This window comes from Terrapene carolina, unplaced genomic scaffold (assembly GCF_002925995.2).
Source record: "Terrapene carolina triunguis isolate 2854851 unplaced genomic scaffold, T_m_triunguis-2.0 Scaffold374, whole genome shotgun sequence".
NCBI lineage: Eukaryota > Metazoa > Chordata > Testudines > Emydidae > Terrapene > Terrapene triunguis.
Window position 1 is genome coordinate 3,096,567 of NW_020664725.1, and position 24,950 is coordinate 3,121,516.

The following is a 24,950-nucleotide window of genomic DNA, read 5'->3' on the forward strand; positions in this document are numbered from 1 at the left end:
CCATGAGACTGCTCTGTGTGTGTGTGAACACTTCTTATTGCAGGTTCCTGACATCTCCAGTCCATTGTCCTTCTGCTGCCAAATCACACTGAGTTCACATGTTCAGCCTGTCTGGGTCTTCTATTGTTAAGTGTTAATGTTCAGTCATTGGGGTTCCCATGGTTTTTTCTGGGTCTTCTGTCAGTATGTTGATTCCAGACAGCTCTTGATGATGCCTTCATCTCATCCCAATCAGCTGTGGGATCCAAACACCTCATGTCACTCCTCTGTTCTAAGAGAAGTGTTTTCACTCCTCTGCATCCAGTAGGTAACAATACCAAATCAAATTGCTCAACTGAGACTCCTATTGTTCATAAAAATATTATAGAAAGCTCCCACTTTCATCACTTTCTACCGTTCCCAGCCCCTTGTTTGCCCTGATGCAGAATCCAGCTGACATCTTGAACTTGGATCCCAGCCCAGTTCTCTACCACTAGACCATGGGCTTACCCCTTTTTGACTCCCTTGCATATTGAGGTATTTCTGTTACTTATTCAGAAGATACCCCCCAATGTCCCTCCCATTCTCCATGACCAAAATAATAATCTGGTCTTGAGGTAAGATAATCGCCAATTGCTTAGTGATAGACCTTCTTTTGGTAAGAGGTATTGCTCTGTAAGCCCCTTATTGTCTTCTCTCCAGAAAGTGGAGATCTTCCATACCCACTGCTCCTAAGGGAATGAACAAAGGAAACTTGATGGATTAGTGTAATACAGGTTAAGTTTCAGTTGTCAGGTTTTCAGTGTTCTTAGAAAATTTGAAATCTGACTGTTTTGCTTTAACCTGAATCTAATGATTTCTTCATCTCATGGGATTTGGTAGTCTTTGGAACCAGTCCTCATCCTTTGATCTCACACATAAAGAACTCACTTTAAAATGTTGGCAGTGCCTGGTTGTTATGCCACTAGCTTCCTTGTTCTGTCTCTGTAGGCCCTGCAGCCCTTGTTCTCTACTGTACCTTCTGATGCAATCTTGCTTCCGTCTTACCCCTTTGTTAAAAATACTCATTCTATAAACTTAAAATCCTCTTTTTGGGTTGCATACTCCTAGTTTTTGAGGGATTTCCCAGCAAACCCTTTAAAGCTGATTGGTGTCAACTTTTTTTTACTGTGTGTGCAGCCCCAGCCCCGAAAGCCTCCATGCCTCCTATTTACTGATTTCTCTTTCTCTGTATCTTCTTTCCCCCCACCTGTCACTTTTTTTGATTGAGTCAGGTGTTTCCCTAAATGAATGAGGCTGTCCCTTCCCTTAAGGACTGAGCTTGCTGCCTTTATAGTGCCTGCCCTTGGCCAACCTTAACTCTTGAAACTTTCACCTCCCAGGTAGCACAACATAGGATGGTCAGCCAGAGAGGAGTACTTGAAAATAGTTGTTTTGCAACTGAAATTTCTGAGCTTTTATTAAAGTGACATTAGTGTCGTGGTCCTGCAGCACTTAAGATCATAAACCAAGTTCCATTCTTAGTATTTAAGTCATTTTAATTTATTGTTCAATATGTGAATAAAATGTGTAACTTTCAGACAAAGTTCTTGGGTTGACCCAAGATTAAACCACACAATCTGGTTCAGCTTTGCAATGGGCAAACTATCTAAACAAATTCCTTACTATTTATTTCGTTTAGCACTTCCACATGACAGCTCACTCTTCTTCAGTAGTTTTGCTAGAGCCTTAGCAAGCTGGCAAAATCTACAAAGATCAAGCTAGTTTGGGACCTCCTTAGTGAAGTTAACAGGCTTCCCCTATGAACTCTGTCCTACGTTATTATAAACAAGCTTAATCAAATAAGTAAATTAATCTCCTGTTTTCAGATCAAGAGTGATGGTTTATCTAGCGTGTAATCAGTTATAATTCAGGAGAAGCAGCCTCATTGTTGGGAACATATTGGGAGAAGCAAATAGTATAGATGGAAACTCAAGTACAGACTTAGTTGCTGAGGTTACAGATAAATAGGTAACCAGACAGGAGCATATAGAGGGATGGGAGCATGAAAAAAGCAATACTATTGACTTCTGATGTGTGTAGCAGGATGACAATGCCAAATTAGTGTCCTGTAACTGCCTCCCTGCAAGTCTTGTCCAACCAGCTGCACCAGGACTATTGTCTCAAAATTTAGGTAGGATGTAGGAAATCTAAAGAAAAACAAAAATAACTTGAGAATTAGAGGATGATCACTTGAAGAGAGACCGTGGGAGCTGAATTTATATAGTCAAAGAGATGACTTTGGAGGGGGACATAATCCCAGGAATGACCTTGGAAGATAACCATGTGTTGTAGGAAGGCAGTGCTTAATTCTCAGAAATTGGTAGGAGGAATGATCTGAAGTTAAGGGAGGAAAGTTTGGGCTAGATATTAGGAAAGAATTCTGAGCTCCAAGAGGGATGGTTTAGAACACTATCACTGCTGAGATTCAAGAACTGGTTAGACCAAAAGTTACTGAGGTGATTTGTGTGGCTACCAGGGTGGATAAAAATGAATGAATAAAAAAAAAAACTGTGTTTTTTTTTTTTTAAATTTAAATAGGTTTTCTCCCCAAAATCCGATCTAAAGATAGCTTTGAGCTATAATGTATCTTAATTAAAACTATCTCCTCATGGAATAGGGATTATAAATTATAATTCTATAGTATAAGACAATATATTCATGTAATGTTTAAGAAAAGTTTTGTAAATGAGTTCAAATAGTTCATGGATTAGGGACCCAATCTTATGGGTTTCCACAAGCTTCTGTATAGATTTAGGTTAATCTTTCTATCTACCCAATGGGACTCAGTGCTCAGTCTAGAAGATACCATCAGAGATGCTTAGTTTTGCGATTCTCAAACACAAATCTCCAGATTTGTTAACAGCAAAAATGTTTTTAAATAAATAATATATAGAGGTGAGAAATAACAGACCTCAACTCTATTGTCCCTCTGTAAATTTGTGTACACAGTTAATCCCTTACCTCTCTCTAAAAGTGCAAAGTTTCAAAAAGTTCAATGAATAGAAGATTGTTGGGGGCAGAATAGATCTGGACAAGGAGAAGTAGTCTGGAGATAAATGTGAGCAGCGAGGGACATATGCTTTTTTGTTAAAATATTATACGTTGAAGAAAAAAAATCCAGAATACTTAACATTGTTGTTTTAGTTAAATAAAACAATTTAAATGTCTGTCTGGTGATGTTCTCCTCCTAATACAGCATGGCAAGAAAGTCCTCCAAATATTAATGATTAACCTGTTGAATTGGAGATAGTACACCTCCCAGTGACTTCATAAATATCTGCTTCAATTACCTTTGGTAAATGAAATAACCAGACAATCATTCATTTTCTGATATAGCTGCAAAACTAATCTGAAAAGTTTTCAAAATAATCCCTGTTTAAAAATGTATAGTGTGTCCCTTCTAAAAATGAAACCTACATCTATCTCTGAGTTGTGAAGAATATGTATTAAGGTTATAACAACCAACAAGAATGCACTTCTATGTAGAAAACCATGATTAAATCAAGTCTTCCTGACTAGTGATTTAAATCATGATTTAAATAAATTTGATTAAAATCAAATCCACCCTGGTGGCTACTTTTTGCAAAATGCGGGGAGCAGACAGTATTACACAACATTGCCAGAAAAGCACAGTTATCTTTGATTCTGTGTCCTCCTACTGCAAGATTCTCAAGTAAACACCCTAGAATTGCTTCCCTAAGGGGAAAATTAAACTTATTCGTTAGGTAACCAAGAATTTATCAAACATATCAACTCATGTTTTAGGGGTGTGTGACATTCTTCAGTGAACTGATTAGACGAGGTGCTTAACATCTACAGGATTAGACAATCATAATGTCTATCTTCTTCATACAGAGCTCTTGTTTGTTGTGTGCAATTGTGCCTCCTGACACACAGATCTTTGCTTTGAGAAAAGAAGTATCTTACTTCGGAGATAAATTGGTCTGTCGTCAGTGACTGTTTTGCAAGTGCGGTCAAGGGTTCTTTAAGGTACATCTCATTACATGCTCCTGTATCTAAGAAACATCTGACCATTAATCTCCTCTCTGTGTCATAACATTGGAATAATGAGCATGTTGGGTAGAACTGGTAGACGGTGAGAGGACAGCAGAACAAAACATAAAGGTAAGATAACAGGTGTTATAAACATTTTATTCTAAATTAAGTGTGCTGTATGTTTTTGTCAGTGAAGGGATGATCTGTTCTATTTGATAGTATTCATTGCATGGGCAGTCTGGTAATGTTGCAGTTCATTGTTTGCAGAAATTCAAAATGAGGTAGAAAAAGACACAGCTCTTAGGTGACATTATATCCTAAATCGTGCTGGTTCAGTATCTGTTCTGATGTCTGAAGATAAGTCCATATCATAGGGAACTCCTAAATTGAATTACTTTCTCTTGTTAAAGACAACATATTTGTACGGCTAAGTCCTAAAACTCCTGGGGACATGCTACTCCAAACTCCCATGAAGTCAGTGAGAAGTTGGAGCATGCAAAGAATGCAGGATGAGGCCCTAGATCATGGGTAACCAATTATTTTTTGTCAAGGAGCAGACTCCAGAGAAAATACAAAAATAATAATAAGTAAATAGAAAGATTTTGCAGTGCGTTCAGAAGCATCTGTTGGTCCAGATTTGGCCTGCGGTCCTCCTATTGACTACCCCTGCCCTAGATGAATCTCTGTGCTGGTGGCAAGTCCAGGCTTGACCTCGCTGTAGGCTGAAGTCACGCAACAGCACTGGCAGAAGCAGTACAGACTTCCCCTTGCAGTGCTAACTGCTACTGCGCCTTGAGCCTGCACTAAAGGGCCTACCTTTGTGGTGAGAAGGGGAGAGTTCAGTTTTCATGACTCGTTCAGGCCTTGTTTTCTCAGTTGAGACTGCCTGTAAGGGAGTCAGTTGTGATGATGATTTTTGTGTGTGTATGTGCTGTGCAAACCTGGAAACTGAAGCTATCAATTCCTTCAGTTCTAAAATAAAAACTCAGAAAAAATTATAGTATAGTATGGCTTTGTATATGCATCTGTAGTAGGGTTGAGCCGGGGCTCTACCCTCCGAGATGGAGGGGTGCCACACCGGCTCACTAAAGTGCAGACCGTTCAACCTCAGGTCCCGTTCCGCAGGGGCTGAGCGGCTCACAGTTCCAGAGCTCAGGCCCTTAGATAGGGGCTGAGCGCGAACTAACCATCTAAGCAGGCCCGGGCCCTGGATCGGGGCAGGGCAGAAACAGTCACAGCTCAAGCCCTTTTGGGGCAGGGGTTGAGTGAACAAGCAGGTAAGTAGCCCAGGCCCTGGAGCAGGGCGGGGCACAAGCAGGTACAGCTCAGGCCCTTGGTTGCAGGGGCTGAGCGAGTCAACAGTTACGGAGCCCAGGCCCTGGGTCAGGGCGGGGCACAAGCAGGTACAGCTCAAGCCCTTTGGGGCAGGGGCTGAGCAATCCAGCAGTTAAGGTAAGCCCAGGCTCCTACTTGAGCATCGGGTGAGGGGGAAGCCTGCCACCCATGCGGGGTGGCAGGGGGGAACGCAGGCCCACCCACTCCACTGTGTTCCAGACCGGGGCCCTAGCAGCGATTACTATCGCTGCCGGTCAGTGGGGTATCCTGACCGAAACACACTGCCATCGGCTCGCAGGCCTCTGCAGTCTGACCGGGGTCGGCTACCCCCGGGCTACTTCCTTGTTCCCCCTCGGGGCTTACCTCGGCGGTGATGTCGGATTCGGGCCAGTCCAGCAGCATCGGCTCCTCGGGTGCGGTGCTTGGGGGCCGGTCCGGCAGCTCTCCCCCAAGGTAGCTGGTCCGGGGCAGGCTGGGCCAGTCCTCCTCGGGACAGCTGGTCCGGGGCAGGCTTGACCGGTGCGGGGGGGTAGCAGGCGGCCTGCGGCTGTCTCCCAAGCGGGAGCTCGGCACGGGACGTCTGCTCTCTCTGGCAGCCTCGGCCTCACTGAGCTCTGCTGGCGGGCTTTTATACTTCTGGGTCGGGGCTGTGACCTCGGAGGGGCGGGCCCCGGACCCGGTGGCTCCGCCCACACTGGGATTGGAGGAAGCTCGGCCCTGTCAGAGATGGAGGGGTGCCACACCGGCTCACTACAGCATCTTAATTTAATAATAATCCATGTACAAACTCTATTACAATTGTAATTTAAAACCATTTACTCCAGTCGCTGTTCTTAGACTTTCTGATCAAATTAGCAAAAATGATGCATTTTTTTGTTCCTTATTGTGCTCGTGGATGGATCTCTGTTCTCCTTTCTTTCTGTATGCTCTTGTGTATAGATCTTTCACACAAGACATAACCCCTAGCCCTCCCCTCAAGTAGCTAGATTTCATGGAGGAGGTCTGATTTCACAGTCTGTGACGTGTTTTTCATGGCTGTGAATTTGTGTGTGTGTATTACATCTGCATAGACTAAGTGTCTAACCATTCAGTAGCTGAGGGAAGAGCACTGTGCAAGTCTATGAGGGAATCAGGCAGCACTTACCGGTGGGTATGGCCTGCATCTTCTGACTGGCCACAGCTGCAAAGGGGAGAGTCAGAGACCTCAATAGTCACTAGCAGCACACGTTAATCACTGCATATGTGAAGCAATCGAGCTTTACTTAAAGATGTTGGGAAAGGTCAAAACCCGGGAGCTGGACTGTTGGATCTGTCAGAGATAGGCATTGGTAAGGTTAAGATTTTGTCATGGTTTTTTTTTTTTAGTAAAAGTCATGGACAGGTCACGGGCAGTAAACAAAAATTCACAGAGGGCGTGTTCTGTCTATGACTCTTACTAAAAATAACAGGGGGAAGGGGGGAAGCTGACAGCCCGTGCCCCGCTGCCCAGGGGGTGGGAGCAGCTGACAGCTCCAGCCACCCAGGTCTGAAGTCGTGGAGGTCACACAAAATCACGGAATCCATGACCAACTCATAGGCTTAGGCTTTGGCTATGGAAGCTTGTTCTTGCCACCTATTCTGCCTCCTGAAGGTGATGTCAAGGTTCCTTAGGGGATTTGTCCAAAAGGGATTGCCTTGAGCTAAAATGGTGTCTCTGTAGATTAAACACATCTTTAAAGGGGTAGGTGTGGCACGTCTTGCACTGTAAGGAGCAGATTCTGCAAGGCAACTTGTCACCTGTGTCAGAAGGGGCAATGTTGGACAGAACCGACAGCCAGGCCAGATTTGTCAGGTTCACAGTACCTGTTATACACATTGTTTTGTTCAGCTGAGTGTCTACTAGTCCTGTGTGAAAAGAGCTGAGCCACACTGGGAAGCGATATTCTGCTACAGAATAGTACAAGACAAGCCCATATTTCTCTAGTTTGGTCTGCCTACCAACTTAAGTCGGTATAACTACGTCACTCGGGGTGTGAAAAATCCACACCCCTGAGCGACATAGTTACACTGACCTAACCCCGGCGTAGACAGCACTATGTCGACAGGAGGGCTTCTCCCATCAACGTAGCTGCCGCCTATCGGGGAAGTGGAGTCCCTACGTCAATGGGAGAAGCTCCTGGTGGCATAGATAGTGTCTCACTAAGCACTGCCATGGTGCAGCCGCAGCACTGTAAGGGTAGACAAACCCTCAGTGTCTGCACATTGGCTCTCTAGGTGATCCAGCTGTTTTGCTGATCAGGTTGTGTCTTATTTTTGGCAAGGCTTTGGTAAGATGTTCCTTGACTTTCAAGGAACGGTTCAATAGTAGAACACCTAGATACAGACTTTGGGTTGTAGTCTTCCTATGTCCATTCAGGAAGATGCGGCGTACTATGCAATATATTGTGAGATTTATATGATCTATGATAGAAGCTATCTATGTACTTGTATTGAAGATGGTACTTATATTGATTGATCATGCTTTTCACCACTGAAATATGCTTTAACTTCCTCAGTTGGGGGATCCATTGGTATGTGACCTGTTATTTCTATTAGCAGTTGTGCTTTTGCTACAGACTTCCTGTGTGACCTTGAGCAAGCCACATAATTTTTCTGTGCCTCGGTGTCCTCATGAGTAGAATGGGTCTAATCTGTAGAATAGCTGTGAGACTGCCTGTATTGTTTGTGTTGAAGCATTTGGTTTTGCTGTAGTTGTACCCTCATTCTTCTAATTTGAATGCTTTTGCACAGCTGTCTGACCCGTACTTGGTCTCACTGATTGCGTCTTGTCTAAGTGTTATGGATTTATTGTTTGTGTAGGTTTTATACAGTTTTAGATGACTTGTGTAGATTTAAGGATGATCCATTTTAAAAATCACTTTGGTTGCACATAGTGGGTGTTCAATTATCTCTTGACTCTGCACACTCATTTCAAATCAAAGGGTAAGTCACTTCACATTATCTTAAAAACCTTTTCTAACCTGCATTCAGCATTGTACAGAGCTGTCAGAATAAAGAGGTCAGATTTTCACTCCAGGAATAAGATCAACAGGAACTAGTTATCACAAGATAAATATGAACTGACTTTCTCCATTGGGGGGGGGGAAATTGACTTAGTCAAACCATCTGAAAAATGCTTTTGGTCTTCCCTCCCTCCGATAGTCTTATGATGGGAGAATAGGATTCTGGAGCCAAGAAACCTTAAGAGCTTGATGCTCACACAGTCTCCAAAGTTACTGTAGCATAAACTGGGATGTTTCAGGAAGCAGGAAGAATGAACAATTTGTTTTTTATCTGCTTGTTGCTATTCTCCATTTTCTCTTCACTTTTGTTCTTCATTGGGCTGCCATTCACAGCAATACCAGCTAGTGTAAGACTCCCCTCTGCAGCCTTCTGCACAATGCAGTTGTCAGGCGCTGTATAATACCAATGCCTAATAACCTGGCCCAAAAGATGCTCATTTTCTCTCAGCTCCATCCCCCCCTGGAGAGCAGCCATTTTGCCCTGGCACATGACCTGGAGACTTACATTTCTTGATTCTGGAATTAAAACCTTGATCTTAAGAACAGTAATCCCTGCCAGTAATAGCCTGACTGCTGCTAATGCTTCAAATATAAGCACTCTTTCCTGAGGTCTGACTAGGAATAATTTCTCTTGTTTTCGATAAGGGGAGGTTCAGTGTGATGGAAAGGTCTAGTTCCTGACAATAACTTAGAGACATTGTCCAGTTAAGTTAAAATCCAAATTTATTTATTCATACCATAAATTCACTTTAAAAAATTGACTTCTCCAGTTATGTTTGTTTACACTTTCCAGGCCCAGTGAAACACAAAACTATTTAGTTTAACTTTTGTTTATAGTCAGTTTCATGTTGACTCCTATGGTTAAGCACAATTTGAATTTGCAAACAGTACAGGGAAATGCTTGCATCCAAACTCCATAAACAGTTTTGATATTTGAGTGTCAATTGCCTGATATATGATGAGGGGAAACTAATATTAAAAACTTACGTTTTGTTCCTAAACTACCTTAGTGTTTCTCTTTAAAGAAATCGGAAGCTTATGCAGGCTACCTGGGCTTAGAACAGTGTCTCTGGAAAGCTTAAGTGGCCTACATAACTATTCACGTCAGTTTAAAAACTTGGCTGTGATTCCTGTTTTCAGTGTGGACTTGAGGAGATTTTGCATATATGAATGTGCAAAATATTTTATATTTCAGCTAGATTTCATCTGAGTTTCATGCTGAAGCACTGATAGTTCATGTCAAAACAAATTGTTATACTTTCTTTACACCTTTCTTTGTGCTGTGATTGACCTGCTTCCAAATGGTTTTTTGAGCAATTTTTCTGTTAGCGGGAGTTAGAATGATCAGAAATAACTAAGGGATAGCTTACTTTGAGAAAAGAAACAGCTGCTTTTGGACTGAGTTTGACTAAGTTTTTTCACTCTTACTTTAGAAGATAACTACTTCTGAAAATTTTACCCTTCAAATGACTTAGTCCCAAAATACTTCTGATAATTTCCCCTAAACCTAATGATCTTTTGGCTTAATTTTGTTTATTTCATAGCTCCTTTAATTTTTTTTTTTTTTTTAAAAAGGGAATTAGAGTACAAAAAAGATGTAAGATTGCTAAACATGGGCAAAGATTTGTTAAGTGGGATTCCAAAAGGCAGATGTTGGAAGCTTTGAGTTCTCTTATCCTTTTCTCTTCCTACTTGTCACAGTTGCCTGTAGCAGTTGTTTTTGTTCCTACTTTCCCCTTGCAAAATGTCTGAGTTAATACCCAACTCATATTTTTGACTGAGCCTTGCCTTAGGGTGCTTAACTAAAATCGACAAGCCCCCAAACAATACGAGCGAGGCTGCTGTTTCTTTTCTCAGATCTTACCAAGTGTGGTGCTGTACTTTGTTTTGTCCCTCTAAAGGATTTCAGATGGCTTCCCAAAAACTGGGATAATGAAGAACTGCCAAAGCGAACTCTTTGATTCAGGTGTCAGAAAGCACTTGGCAGTCACCTGAAAGGAAAAGTAGTGGTGCATTGAAAGAATTAACCTGTATGATAAAATGTTCCCTAGGGGAACAATCACTGACCTGGATCACGTCAGAACTAATATTTTAGGGGGAAATTGCTTTTCCCTGTATGCCCTTTCTGGAAATAGGAGTAGTTCACACAAAAATGTATTGAGTCAGAAGGAATGAGGTGAAATTATTTTCATTTTGTACACTCACAGGTATGTACAAGTGTTGTGGTGATCAGCGTACTGCAGAAAAGAAGTAATCCGATGCAGAAGATCAAAACTTCTTAGAAGTGAGTACCCCCTGCCAAAAAGAGGATACTAGTAAAGGCCATCTGAGGCCTACAAGAGGCACAGCCTGCACATGCTATATCAGCATGTGGGACGAAATCCAGGGTGTATTTTGAGTTCTGTAAACAGTACTCATGATGATCTCACATTGCAGGCCACACTGATAACTTGGCCTGCAGTGTGCAGGAGGTCAGACTGGATCATTGCGAGGGTCCCTTCTGTCCTCAAAGTCTGAGTCTTACTTGCCATAAGCTTGGGAACTGCACTTAGCAAATACAGTCTCTTCTGCACTCCCACGCCCCCAAATCATCCTGGGTCACAGTGTCAGGTCTGTGGGCTGAACCCCTGGACTCTCCATCTTTGTTCTCCAGTCAGTGCGGTAAGATGCAGTGATCTGTTTTAGAGGTGATTAGGGGACCGCCTGTCCCATGGGATACTTTCTGCCCTGCAGCTGAGAACGTGATGGCTCAGGGACAGGAAGAGGAGGAGATGATGATGATGAAACTGCCATGCTGCAGGGATATGTAATGTAAGTTAGAAATGAGACCTGTTGGACCATCCGGTCTATGTTGGTGCCTGTGCAGGATGGTTCCCTCCCTACAAGGCTGTGTGGAAGCTGAAGATGGAGATGAGTGACAGTGACTTCACCTGTATATGGTGCCACTGTAGATTTCGCTGCGTGTTTTAATGTCCTCAAAAATGCCATTATCTTTAATCATATTAATGTGGATAGTAGCACTTAATATTCTTTCATCTTTGTGTATGTCAAGAAACCCTCAACAACACTGATAGATTCTATTGCAAAGAACAGCTTTATTTAAATGTGTCACTGAAATAAAATTAAGTCTATCAATACAGGCTGAATGTAATGATTGTAGCTTTCTGCAACTTTAAATGAAATCAACCGGAACTGGCTGGCTGAGGTTTCCAAAAGACTCGTACTCTCTGAATCAGTGTAATTCTGCCATTGTAGTGGCCGGGCAAGTAAGAGTCCCTGCCCTCCAGAGTGTGCCGTGAAGCCAATCACCAAAGTCTCTACCCTACTGAATTTCTCTAGAGCAGAGCATTCTAGCTCACACCGCCTAAAGGTGTGTCATTGTGTGTGTGTGTGTGTGTGTGTGTGTGTGCGCGTTCAGTGGATGTAAACGTAAGGTTGCTGAACATGCTGGCTCATGGTGAAGGCTGTTTCTTTTGCTAATAGAATTCTAAAAATGTGTTCTCCCTTCTTTGCATCCTAGTAATTCCTGTTGGACACTGATGCAAGTCAGGCGCATGCATCAGTGGGAGCCTGCAGTAGGCTTTTTCCTGATCACCATTTAATGTGCTTTGTCAGTGTAAGCTGTAAATGAGCATCATTCTAGTTCTGGAAACCAGTGACACTGTTAATACAGACCCCAGTATTGCATACAACACAGCTGCATTACCAGGGTGTGCATGGAAATTAGCCAGCAGTGTTTGAAATGGATTTGTAGGTTGCATACTTGTAGGAAAAATTTAAAACTCTAAATTTCCTAGGTACCTGAAGACACACTTTCCCACCACTTTATTTAGCCATCTTATTTTCAAAAAGATTATCACTTGGCTATTAAAATTCCTGAAGGGCTGGAATTTGAAAGACATCATCAAAACAGGATATAGGAGCAAAGTTTTATTTTTCTTGTTTTGTAAACTACAGAAAATCCAAGTTGGTCACACTTGTATTCTACTGCTGGAAAACGTTTAGCACTGTTTGCTCTCCTTGGGTTTGTGTCAGTGTTACTAAAACGGAATTGGGACCATGAAGTTAAGATGCAGAAGACATTAGGTTCAGTCCCCCCAATTTACAGCCACTAATATTAAGAGGGCACTGAGTTTTTACCCTAAAATACAATCTGCCTTAAAAGCTGTTTGTTTGACTCAGGGGACTACTCCCCTGTAGATCATTTGTTCAGATCTGGCCCAGGTTGAATGGCCCTGTGTAAAATAAACTTTGGTCTCAGGCTTGTTGCTACTGAACGGACTTCCATGTCACAAAAATAACCATCACATTTAGCACAAATTAGAATCTTGCTGGCCCCTTTGAGATGGCCTAGGACTGAGTAGGCAGTAGAGACTGAGATATACCCTCTCTTCCCCTTGGAACAGTCTTGTTCCGGAGGGGCTGACTTAGTAATAGGAGAAATATACTGGCAATTCTCCTGACCAAGGATTTCATTTAAAGGGGTATTGACAAAGAGTTTCAGGTATATAATTTGACGTTTAAATTGTCAGCACGAAAAATCTTCTGAAGTCTAGATCTATAATGAATATGATCATTTACGCATCACTGAAGAACAAAAATAAATCCACACTAGCCTCTTTTGGAAAGTCAACAGAAATCTTTTGTGCTTACTCCTGCTGGCCCTGGAGCAGCAAGTTTGTTCTCAGAGAGGTGCCAACATTGCCCAAGGATGCAGGCCAACAAACCAAGATGAGTGGGCAAGGTAAAATGAAGGTGTTTGACTAGAATTGAGGTATTGCCTTGAGGCCAATGCTAGTGTCTTGCTGCACAGCTGCAGGGGAGAAGAGGCGATCCCAGTGTCAGGCTGGCCTCAGGAGTGATAATGCAGTGGCACAATGATTATGGATGCTTTTTAAAACCAAATCAACCATGTTAATTTCAGCTATTGAACCTGGGTGAAAAATGTTAGTGGGGAGCTGGTAAGGAATTCTTATTTTTAAGCTTCTGAGAGGATATGCTAGGTAGTGGGGAGTTTGAAACTATTTGTGATCAACATCCATTAGAATAGGCTCCTGGATACTTTGCAAAACTTCATTACAAATAAGTTTTTGGCTCAGTAAAGATGAGCAACTAGGTTGGAGCTGGAGTGCAGAGTCCAGAATAGTGCAATCCTTTGCCAAAAAGTGATGAGACTAAATATTTCTTCTTCCTTTACAAAGTTAGTTATTTAGACTGCTCCAGATCCATTAATTTTGCTTATTGTAAATTTGTCTGCTACAGAAACTGGATGGCTTCTACAGTGAGTGTGAACTTGGATAAAGACACGTCATTGGATGGAATACCACCTGCAAAAAAGCCCAGGTAAACTTACTTGTACTACATTGACATTGAAATATTAGTAAGAGGCAAATGATGAGAGCTTTTTTTCCATGACCCTGCATTCATTTTAGAAAGGGGTGTGACATCTGGCACTAAGCCTCCGTGATCTTTCCAATGCTTGTCTGACAATGTATGCTGTCTTCAACAATCCATTATTACCACTGTTTTCTTGTCTGTGTGGATAAAAATCTGTTTCTTTGGGGGGGGGAAATCAGATTTTATATAAATTATATTTTTGATATAAATCCGATTTATTTTAATTACGTTCTTTTTGAAACTAAACCTGTTTAAAATCTGAATTTAATACAAAATATGTTAGTCTACTTATTATAATCTCTTAAAACATTTTAAATAAAAAATAAATATACTGACTCCACGAGCCTCTATCAAAAATGGAGTGAAAGGCTGCTTTTCTATATAAAGGAGGACTCGGGGGAGGGGGGCGGAATCTAACTGTAGAGGTAAAGCTTTATAAATATGGAACAATAGCTCTTGTACTGTATTAAAGGCTTGATCCTGTGAGAGACCCAGGGGTTATGCTACTGGGTGCAAGAGACTGGGGAAGTTATCACAGATGTTGGGACCTGACCTCTGACTTCAGGAGACATCATCATATAGCTCAGTGGTTCTCAAACTTTTGTACTGGTGACCCCTTTCACATAGCACACCTCTGAGTGCAGACTCCCCCCTTTCCCCCCAATAAATTAAAAACACTTTTTTTATATATTTAACACCATTATAAATGCTGGAGGCAAAGCAGGGTTTGGGGTGGAGGTTGACAGCTAGTGACTCCCCCAAGTATAACCTCGCGACCCCCTAATGTAGCTCATTACTGGGTAGCAAAAATATGTACCAAATTGAGGCTTTCCACTTGGTGATTTAAGTTGCCTTGGTTTAATTCAGTCCATCCTGTTTCTTGTGATGTTTTAACCTGTAGGACAAGGGAGTTAAGATTAAGAAAATCCCCAGGAACTGTTCCCTTTCAAAGCAGAAAAGGGCATCTGCTTTGCTTCAATTTCTTTAACTCCCTATCATGTTGGAGGATGCTTAGATATTAGCCAGCACTCAGTGTTCTCTCTGGGTTGGTTCTGTGGAAAAGTGTCTGTCTGAAGAGCTGTTGGAGGAAGTGTATTTAACGAACCTGACTTATTTATTGGCTGTGAGAAGGCAGGAGAGTGGGTGAAATAAAACTTAATTTAAATAACAATAAAAATATCCAGGTCTTTAACTCTTTGTGGGGAAAAAAAATGTTTTTGTTTTTCCTCCACCCTGCTGAATATTAAAATGAACAGAGAGGAAGCTGGGAGTGTAGGCTGGCTTGCTAGGAATGCAATGATAGAAATGCCTACTGCTTATCAGTGTGGGAACGGAATCTCTTTCCTGAGCTGTTATTGCTTAGAATCGTCGCTTTGTTTGGCTCATGCTCTGATACTCAGGATTTCAACCAACAGGATTCTGAAACTATAACAAGGCCTGGTTAACATTTCACTCCCATATGATTAGGGCAAGCTTGTTTCTTTTGTAGATGATGGGGGAGAATTGGGGTTCAGAATTAATCCCCTGAATTTTCTGAATAAACCGAATAGAGCCAGATTTGCAATGGCAGCCGTTAACACATACTGCACAAACCAAAGGATCAAACAGTTGTTTTCTCCAATGGCAGCTAGCACGTGGGACTGTGCGGATCTCTAACGAGCTTTCAGGCCAATCTACTGCTGTACCCCCACAACTTGGTACAGAACCTGCATTGAGACACAGGCACTGACTATGGGAATGTCTACACTGCAAAACCCAAAACCCCGCGGCAGCAAGTCTCAGAGCCTGGATCAGCCAACTTGGGCCTGCGCTACTGAGCTAAAAATTGCAGTGTAGATGTTCCTGCTCATGCTGTGAGACCTGTTGAGGGGGGAGGTTCTCAGAGCCCGGGCTTGGATCCCAAGCAGGAACGTCTGCACCGCTATTTTAAACGCCATAACCCAAGGCCGAGTTAGTTGGCCTGAGACTTGATGTGGAGGGGGAGGTTGCGGTGTAAACGTACCCTAGGTATCTCTGTATTTACTTCCCATCCTTGCCGAGTGTCAAGAGTTTACAGATTGTGTTCCTTTTGTATTTGGCCTGCTTCTCTTTGCAGTATTACGTGAAACTCTGTGGGCTCCCCTGCTGGGTAAACCCCGCTGTAGTTAGTGTTTTATCACCAGTGATGGTAATTCAATAGGGTGTTGATCAAATATGACTTAAAACATAGTACAGGTACACCGCCAACAAAGTAAGACAGACAGTCCCTCTATAAGACTCTGCGTGGTCCAAGCTTTGACTCTGCTCCTTTTCATGGCTCACCTAAAATCCAGCCATTCTTCTAACCTGCATTTCTAGATGGGGCCAATTGCCAGGATCTCTGCTGTCCTGCAACTAAAGTTACTTGACTTACTCTGCTTTAGAAATTGGCCAGGGTGATGGGGCATTTTGCCTTAACAGGGCTGGTAAAGGACCAAACTGTGAATATCTCATACCTATAGCTGGCTGTTGCTGGCCTGTAGAACTGTGCGTTGCCTTTTGAGGGAACTCTGTCACTTCCTGCATGCCAACCCCTTCAGCCTTGTCCATTGTCTCCTCTGAGTTCTGTGACCCGTGTGTGCATTTGGGACACTCATTTATGTCAGCACAAATGTGCTTCTCTCTTACCTCATTCCAGAAAACTGTTGCCAAGCCTTAAAACCAAAAAGCCCCAGGAACTTGTTCTGGTCATTGGGACAGGGATCAGTGCAGCAGTAGCTCCTAAAGTTCCAGCACTGAAGTCTTGGAAAGGGTTAATCCAGGCCCTGCTGGACGCTGCTATTGACTTTGATCTTCTTGAAGAGGAGGAGAGCAGAAAGTTTCAGAAATGTCTCCAAGAAGATAAGAACCTTGTTCATGTTGCCCATGACCTTATCCAGAAACTATCTCCGGTGAGTGAGCACATGCAGCAGGATTCATCAACTTCAATGTGTAGAATGTGGCTTTGAGAGCAAGGGGGTGGCCAAGGATTCTCCCCAGCCATTGCCCCCACTGGGCCTGGCTGGACCTTCCAGTCAAAGCTGGGTATTGCTCTCTCTGAAACCCATCCAGCGGTCCTGGGCCTGTCCTTGGGGCAACCTCAGGTTTGAGAGAGTTGCATGAAGTGGCTGCTCCCACCACTTAGTGTGCCAGGATCAAGGCACCAAACCAGTCTGGCTGGGATCAGTGAGATGGCTCCTCAGTCATATTAGCTTGATGTCTGTGGCCCAGAATGTCATGATGTTGGGGGCTCAGATGCCAGTTTGTCTGTGGAGATCAACTTGCTCTATACGCTGTTTCCTTACATAGCTGTATTGCAGAAAGTACCTGCTCCCTTAGCAGCCTATTTTTGCACTGCGGGAGAGAGAAAAGGTTGTTTTTTCCTTAGTGATTTACGGGTAAGCATGGTCTCAAAGGTGGTGCGGCTGCAGGGGGTAGCCCTGAGGATGTATTGTTTGGGGAAGAACGTGCTTCTGAGTTACGGGTTTTGGGGAGGCCTGGCAGCCACTGGGCTTGTTTCTGGGGTTGTGGGTTCAGATCCAACCTCAGGCCTTGTGCTCCTCCTTGCTGCTGCCACCAAAGGGCAGCACTAGAGGTGCTGCAGTTAAGTGTTCTATTTTGAATGATTCAATCTAGATCCCTTCTGCCTGCGTGCGTGTTCAGTAGACAGTAAAGATCCCACTGTACTTGAAGGAAAGAGCAGGGTGCCTTGCTTCTGGCTCCGAGCAATGAATGTATTAGACATGCCTGGACGGGCAGATGATGAGTTTAGTGTCCTGGCCGACATTCCATCTCCGCTGTTAATGCAGCCTTGCACTCTCTAACCTGAAAGCTCTTTCCTGATCACACAACTGCTGCTCTGTTTGCCTTACACATAATCTGTGCCCCCCGCTAACTCATTGCTTGGCAAAGCGCTTTAGGCTATGTATGTAGGTTTGTTTACTGCCCTTGTCCCCAGTGTATGAAAAGTGCTACAGGAAATCAAATTCCCAACTCTGACTTTGGTTTGTTTGATTCCCTCCACAGCGCACTAGCAATGTCCGCTCCACATTTTTCAAAGACTGTTTATACGAGGTGTTTGATGACCTGGAGTCTAAAATGGAAGATTCTGGGAAACAGCTGCTTCAGTCTGTGCTTCACTTAATGGAAAATGGAGCACTCGTATTAACCACGAACTTTGATAACCTGCTGGAACTGTATGCCGCAGACCAAGGGAAACAGCTTGAATCTCTCGACCTTACTGATGAAAAAAAGGTAAAAAATGTGTCAGCCAGGCTAAACATTCTGCTCTTTGTTCACACAAGTCATAGGTCAGTGGTGGTAGAACATCCTGCACCTATGTGAAATGTCATGCTATTGACACTGACATCAATTCATAGTGGTAGATAAAATACACCAGGCTGGATCATCTTTAGTGTTGTACGTTTAAGTGCCTCTGGGAGAGGGGTTGGTAAGAACAGTACATCCTTCAAGTTCTTTGCGTCCCAAATGTCGATCCTTAGAAATGCTGTGATTGCTGGCGGACATCCTTGTAACTCAGGAGAAGCCTCCAGGCATCTTTAACAGCTTTCGTACTGCTTTGATCTGTTGTTAGGACTCCTGGCTTTCAGTTGCCAATGTACTCCCAGCTTTATTTGACTCCAGGTGGGACTTGGCTTTAAGATTTTGAACTATGCGGGAAGCTATACACCCCAAACAAATCTGATCAGTCTTTTTAGATAAAACATATTCCTTTTGGGGTACATTCTAGAATATATATAATGCACACAGGGCCATAACCTTCAATTAACCCATCTACTTTTCTGTTTTTGTCTCCTTTCCTTCTCCCATCCACCATGTGGCTTCTTGTCGTCTTCCTGTAATCTCTACTTTCTTCCATGTAGCCCACCACTTTTCCTGGACCCCATCCCTGATCCACTTTGCCATGTGTCAGAACTCTCCTCCAAGTCCCTCCTTGCTTCCCCCACAAGGTTTCTGATCCCTAGTTCTTCCCATGATGGATCAGTCACCCAATCGACAGAAAATCCTAACTTTTATATTACTTTAACCAACAGCGCATTCTAAATTCCACCACTCAGTCACTTGGCGCTCTGCATCCTATTCCTGATCCTTACATTGTCAGTTTAGATCTTGGGCAAGAATGAGCTCTCCATACTGTCCATAAAGTGCCAAGCACGCTGCAGGGGCTATAGAAATAGTGTGAGTAGTTAGTGATTTCCCCCCCCATTAGGACTAAGTAAAATATACCACAGTTCAATCACATTTCTAAACTCCAGTCTCCGACATGACCTCCTAGTCCAGGGGTCGGCAACCTTTCAGAAGTGGTGTGCCGAGTCTTCATTTATTCACTCTAATTTAAGGTTTCGTGTTCCAGTAATACATTTTAACGTTTTTAGAAGGTCTCTTTCTATAGGTCTGTAATATATAGCCAAACTATTGTTGTATGTAAAGTAAATAAGGTTTTTAAAATGTTTAAGAAGCTTCATTTAAAATTAAATTAAAATGCAGAGCCCCCCAGACCAGTGGCCAGGACCTGGGCAGTGTGAGTGCCACTGAAAATCCGCTCGCGTGCCGCCTTCGGCACATGTGCCATAGGTTGCCTACCCCTGTCTTAGTCTGTACTGTTGGATATATTTGCAATGATACAAATGTAGCATTCTCAGTCATGGCAGGATTAAATAAGGAGATGAGGTGTATAGGAATGAATTTGCAAACATGGTTAGAAACTATGAAAATGTGATAAGGATTTTTTGTTGTAGCATACAAAGGCTAAACTGCTAAGCTTTCTCCAAACTGTTTTGAGTCTAGACTGGAAATAGAATAAACTTGTAGATTTAAGAGAAATGCATATTAAAATGTCAGCTTGTTTTATCCTTTCCTTGCTGAGTTCTGAGTCAGGATTCCACCTCTTCCTATCAACAGTGGGTGACCAGGACAAACAACTGAACCTCTGGTGCAAATGAGCATTGTGGCACCATTTTAGTCTGAGGTGTGACAAGCTGTATCCGGAACTCATGAGAGTAGGGACGTGAAGGAGAAGCTAACTTTTCAAATAGACTGAAATTCAGTACGCTCCTGAAAAGCTACACGCTGTTAATAACGTGAAGCAATTACTGAAAAATGATGACTGCAAGACGTGCAGTGAGGAGCTTGGGAAGAGCATCTGGTTCCCCTATGGAGAAATGACCCAAGCTGACCCTTGATGGGCTTTGGATAAGCACTGGCCTCCTGTGGTTTAGATGCCTTGAAGATGATTTGGGTTTGTTTTCTCCACATGCACTGGGATGTCTCTGCATCTCCTCCTCCTCCAGTTTCAGGAATGTTCCTTAACAGTTTAATTCCTGGAATGTGAGATTTGGCAAATGAAGACCTCAAGTAATGGCCCACTCTGCCCCCACTAACTTCTGTCTTGCCCAGGAACCCAAACGGATGGGCACTTCTTGCTGATATTCCCCAGGCTGTGTTTATTTTGTGCAGGTGATGGAGTGGGCGCAAGAAAAAAGGAAGCTCAGTGTCTTGCATATCCATGGAGTTTACACAAACCCCAGTGGAATAGTGCTTCATCCAGCTGGGTATCAGAATGTGCTGCGCAATACAGAAGTTATGGTGAGCTTCAGCCTGCTTGTGCCCCCCCCCCCTTTTCCCCTCCCAAGACACCTAAGCTGAGAATGCTTTGCTTATCTACTGTCTTGTGCTTGTTTGGCTGTTCCCTTCATCTTTTGGGGGTAATGGGGCTGGCTTTTCCAGCTAATATTTCTGCTTCAGCATAAGGTTCAGATTTCATGGAGTTCAAAAATGTTGCCTTGAAAGGGGCAAGACTCAGACTGTATTGAGAGGTGGAGTGTTTCCATTTTCACTGTCACTTGTTGCTCATGGCAGACTTGGTGTTGACTTTCTGCTGATATGATAGTTACCCTGAAAGACTGAATCTTCTCTGCCTGGAGGTAGGATTGGTGGGACCTATGGATAAAATCAATGTTTTCTACCTCCTGGCACTTGCATGTAAATATCTATAGATCTTGTGTGTCGTTGAACACTGTCCTTAGTGTGAGACTAGAATATATTTAGAATAGGATGTTCAGTTACAGGGTACAGAAACATCCAGAAACCCCCCTCTTGATCAAACTTCTCAGGCTACTAAAGCCGACCTTCCTAAATTCGTTGCAGAAAAGTGGAAGAAAGCTAATGTGGCTTAAAAAGGGCAAACGGGATGACCTGGATGATTATAGGCCTGTCAGTCAGACATTGATCCCAGGCAAGATAATGGAGCAGCCGATACAGGACTTGATTGATAAAGAATTAAGATGGTAATATAATTGCCAGTCAACATAGGTATATGGAAATGGATCCTGTCCAACTAACTTGTAACCTCATCAAAATATCAGGTTTGGTGGATGGAGGTAATAGTGTTGATGTAATAGACTTACGTAAGGCATTTGAATTGGTACTGCATGACATTTTCAGTAAACTAGTAGTATATAAAACTAACATGGCACACATTAAGTGGATTAAAAGCTGGCTAACTGATAGGTCATTGTAACTGGGGAATTATGGTTCAGCAGGTGTGTTTCTAGGGGGTTCTGCAGGGGTTGGTTCTTGGCCCTACATTAGTAACATTTTTATTAATGACCTGGCAGAAAACAAAAATTTGCAATGACACACAAATTAGGGGATTAGTAAATAACGAAGAGGACAGGTCACCGACACAGAGCAATCTGGAGCGCTTGGTAAGATGGGTGCAAGCAACTAATATGCATTTTAATATGGCTAAATGTATACACCTGGGCACAAAGAAGGTAGGCCATACTTACAAGATGGAGGACTCTATCCTGGGAGTTTAGGGTGAATCTGTGTTTAGGATGAATGGGTGAGTTGCCATGGGATAGTTCAGTTTATTGTTAGAGTTCCTAATTTAAATAATTGTAAGGAGCCTGGGATCTAAAAGCCAACTAGTGTGTAACTTGCACAGTGTGAAGGCTGCAATAAAACCTGCCCAAACTGCTAAGGTACTTTTTATCTTTCCTTTTTAAAGGGGGAGATCCAGAAGCTGTATGAAAACAAATCATTCTTGTTCCTGGGCTGTGGCAGGACTGTTGATGACACCACGTTTCAGGCCCTTTTCCTAGAAGCTGTGAAGCACAAGTCGGACCTGGAACACTTCATGCTTGTGCAGAGGGGAGATGTGGATGAGTTTAAGAAGCTCCGTGAAAACATGCTGGATAAAGGGATTAAAGTCATTTCATATGGAAATGAATACGCAGACTTACCTGACTACTTTGAGAGGCTAACAAGTGAGATCTCCATGCGGGATCGAACAGGTACATGGAGTGATGGGTTCTGTGGTGAATAGTAATGCACCACACCCTGGCATGCATCACCTCATCGCTCCAAGCCACTTCAGCAAGGGCTTCTGTGTTTAAATATGACAGTTTAGCAAGCTCTGAGGGGTTTTTTATAATGGTAAAGCCCAAGCTACCCATTCTCAGCCTTGAATCTCATTCAGATATTACTACCCCTTTCTCTACTCCCTTGGCGACACTAAAATACCAGTTAACAGAAGATTTGAATTACTGAAGATTATTCCTTTGGCATAATCTGTACCTTTTTCACATTTTTATTACTCATTGAATCATTTGTTCTCCCCAAATTATTCTGCTGAAGTAATGCAGTTGGGGTCTGGTTTCACTTTAGTCCTGGTTAAATGTAACTACAGTAAGTTGTTTTGGTGCTGTTGCTTGGGTACCGTACCTCTTACACATCAAACATGATTTCTAGTTTGTTTTATAGCAGTCGTCTTTTTCCTCCGCTCTACACCTTCAGTAAAATGAGTGATGGAACATTCCTGCAGCTGGATTGCTTGACCTGCAAATGACTTAAAATAAACTAGCTTGTGTCTCTCGCTGATGCTGTGATGTATAAAAGGCCAAATTTTGGGCTTTTTGCATTTACCTTTTAGAACTATCAGGGAAAGGAACTGACTTGCTGGAGGATAGCTGGCAAGTCTGATTTATGCTCAAAGAGCATGGTTGAAGGGTGTGTTTGAGTCTCCAACATTCCGGTGGGGAGGAGAAGCTTGTTAGTCCCTGAAGTTCATTGCCTGAGCAAAGCAATGCCCGACACTCAACTTCATGGTGTTTGTATGTCTAGTTGTCTATAAATCAAAGAATCATGTGGGGTAGCCATTACCACCTTCCAGCAGAACACCCCCATACCAGCTCTGCCTGTTGTCTAATAGTTTAAAATGTTGCCACCCTGACTTATTTCCCCTAGAGACAGGAAATAATGATGGGGGAAGAGAAGCATGGTGAGGAAGGGGGAATGGCCGGGCCCACGGAGCTCCTGGTATGGAGGTGTGCAGGGAATCCCTGAAGTTGGCAGGCATGGGAGGGTGGTACCCCAGGAGAGGGGCAGGGATGATGTAATGAGCTCTGCTTACAGAAACAATGCAGTGTATTGCCCCCTTCTGTAACAAGCCCTTTTCCCTTCCAACAACTCAGCTGTCTCTCTCTGGGTGCTTCTGTTCTCTAGCTCTCCAGTCATGCTGGCAGTCTAGACACAGGACCTCCATTTCCAAGGGGAAAGCAGATTGTTTGAAAGTAGCTCAGGCCTTTAGCCATCAAAACACCAGACGCACAAGCCAAATAGTTTCCTTTACTGGTCACCTTTTGTGGTTGTGAATTCTACATTTGAGCTCCCAGTGTGAATGGTGGCTGCTCATGTAACCTACAGTACCTTTCAGGTCTATATTTGAGATGTAAGATTGATCCTTCCCTTCCAAGGTGCAACTTCCAAACCACTCCTTCCCTCACTCTTGCACTGGGGGGCACTACCACAGCAGGAACAGGAAATGTTGAGTTCCCTTGGGTTCTTCACTGCTTCAGGTTTTGTTTCCTGGGGTTCTAGTTGGCTGTAGCCATACCAAATAACATTTCTTAAATGGTATTTTCTCTGTTCCCCAGGTCTGCCTAGAGAAGGACAGCTAAATGGCTCTTCTACAGCCCACACTGAAATCAAAGGTATGGAACTTACTTATGAAGCTCGAGAGAGATCATGGCAAAACTGATAATCCATTTGCCTAACCTGTGGGGCAGCTCTGGAGGTATGTCTAGAGGGGGGTATCCCAAAGGTGCTAAGGGTAGCTGCTGCTTGTGCATGGAGGAATGAGTAGTGGCAGCTTTGAGATGTGCAAGTAATGCTGGATCTGAAAACAGTAATTCAGAACAAACCATCTATCTTCCTCAACTGGCTGACATGGAGGGATGGAATTGAAAGCAGCTTTCACTGAAGGTTAGCCAGGGACACAGATCAAAAAGCAGCTTAAACGCTGCTTGCACCTAGTCACAAATTAACACTTACCCAGAAGGGAGCATGTGCTACTCTTCCTCTTCCAGGGGCTACAGCTGATCACTGCTACTGGTAGGATCAAAACTAGCACTTGGGGGTGCTGTGAGCAGTTTAATTAGGATGAATTAAATACTGTCCTAGACCTGTTTGAAAGGATATTTTAACTTTTACAGAGGGCACCTGAGCATCTACCCTTGCAGCTCAACTGATTGTGCTACTGGTTAATCTGAGTTAAAGACCCTGGCACCTACTGCACAGGCCTGTGAACCTCAAAGTCAGAATGAAGAATCTCCCCTTTTCAGTAGCTGGTTCTTGAGCAACTGGGATTCAGCTGTGATCCTGCCACTCTAAAACCAGCTAGAAACTACCAGACTTCACGTTGGTAGGTCCTGGCTGGTGAAGCCGACGTGTAGTTTACACAGCAGCTGTGATATCCTTTCTCTCAAGGTTGCAGAATCTGCCAGGAGAGTTTCTCTCTCTCTCTGAGCAGCAGCAGCCTGGGCAGTTTCATACCTTGTACTTTTGTATTCTGTACATTTCAGTGAAATGAAACTTGCTGTTTTTATTACTTGAAGCTCTAGTTTTCTAGTTCTTTCTTTATACTGTACAGTATTTTGTACGTTGAAGGTGTATTAAAAGCCTGCTTCACTTAGCTGCTTTGGCTTGATTCATTTGATTAGGGTGCAAGCTGTCTGTATAGACCTGGGACATGCTGCTAGCTCAGTTTACAATAGGGCTGAAGGGACAAATACACTAAATGTTTAGCTTGCTATAGGTTATGTTCTTGCCTATGCTGGTCAGGCATTGTGTCCCTCCAGC

The 24,950-nt window shown here is 43.2% G+C and overlaps 2 protein-coding genes across 4 annotated transcripts in view; both read left to right on the plus strand.

Annotated features, from left to right (window-relative positions):
* LOC112113368 (pulmonary surfactant-associated protein C-like) overlaps positions 1–714 on the plus strand; it is a 9,839-nt gene extending 9,125 nt beyond the window's left edge. Inside the window, exon 4 of the mRNA XM_026657881.1 lies at positions 682–714. Within this exon, the coding sequence (XP_026513666.1) occupies positions 682–714 (33 nt within the window). The remainder of the gene's footprint in view (positions 1–681) is intronic.
* Positions 1–24,783, plus strand: part of FAM118B (family with sequence similarity 118 member B) — a 25,054-nt gene extending 271 nt beyond the window's left edge. Inside the window, exons 1-9 of one of the 3 annotated variants that reach the window (XM_026657917.1) lie at positions 4,114–4,146; positions 10,601–10,677; positions 13,656–13,736; positions 16,447–16,699; positions 17,814–18,041; positions 20,265–20,393; positions 21,820–22,105; positions 23,747–23,803; positions 24,305–24,783. In XM_026657917.1, coding sequence (XP_026513702.1) covers positions 13,663–13,736; positions 16,447–16,699; positions 17,814–18,041; positions 20,265–20,393; positions 21,820–22,105; positions 23,747–23,803; positions 24,305–24,315 — 1,038 coding nt within the window. In that variant the 5' untranslated portion in view covers positions 4,114–4,146; positions 10,601–10,677; positions 13,656–13,662 and the 3' untranslated portion in view covers positions 24,316–24,783. Of the gene's footprint in view, positions 1–4,113; positions 4,147–10,600; positions 10,678–13,655; positions 13,737–16,446; positions 16,700–17,813; positions 18,042–20,264; positions 20,394–21,819; positions 22,106–23,746; positions 23,804–24,304 lie in introns of those variants that run through there. The other 2 variants (XM_024209641.3, XM_026657918.1) reach the window with 2 other exon arrangements.
* Positions 24,784–24,950: the final 167 nt, after the last annotated feature.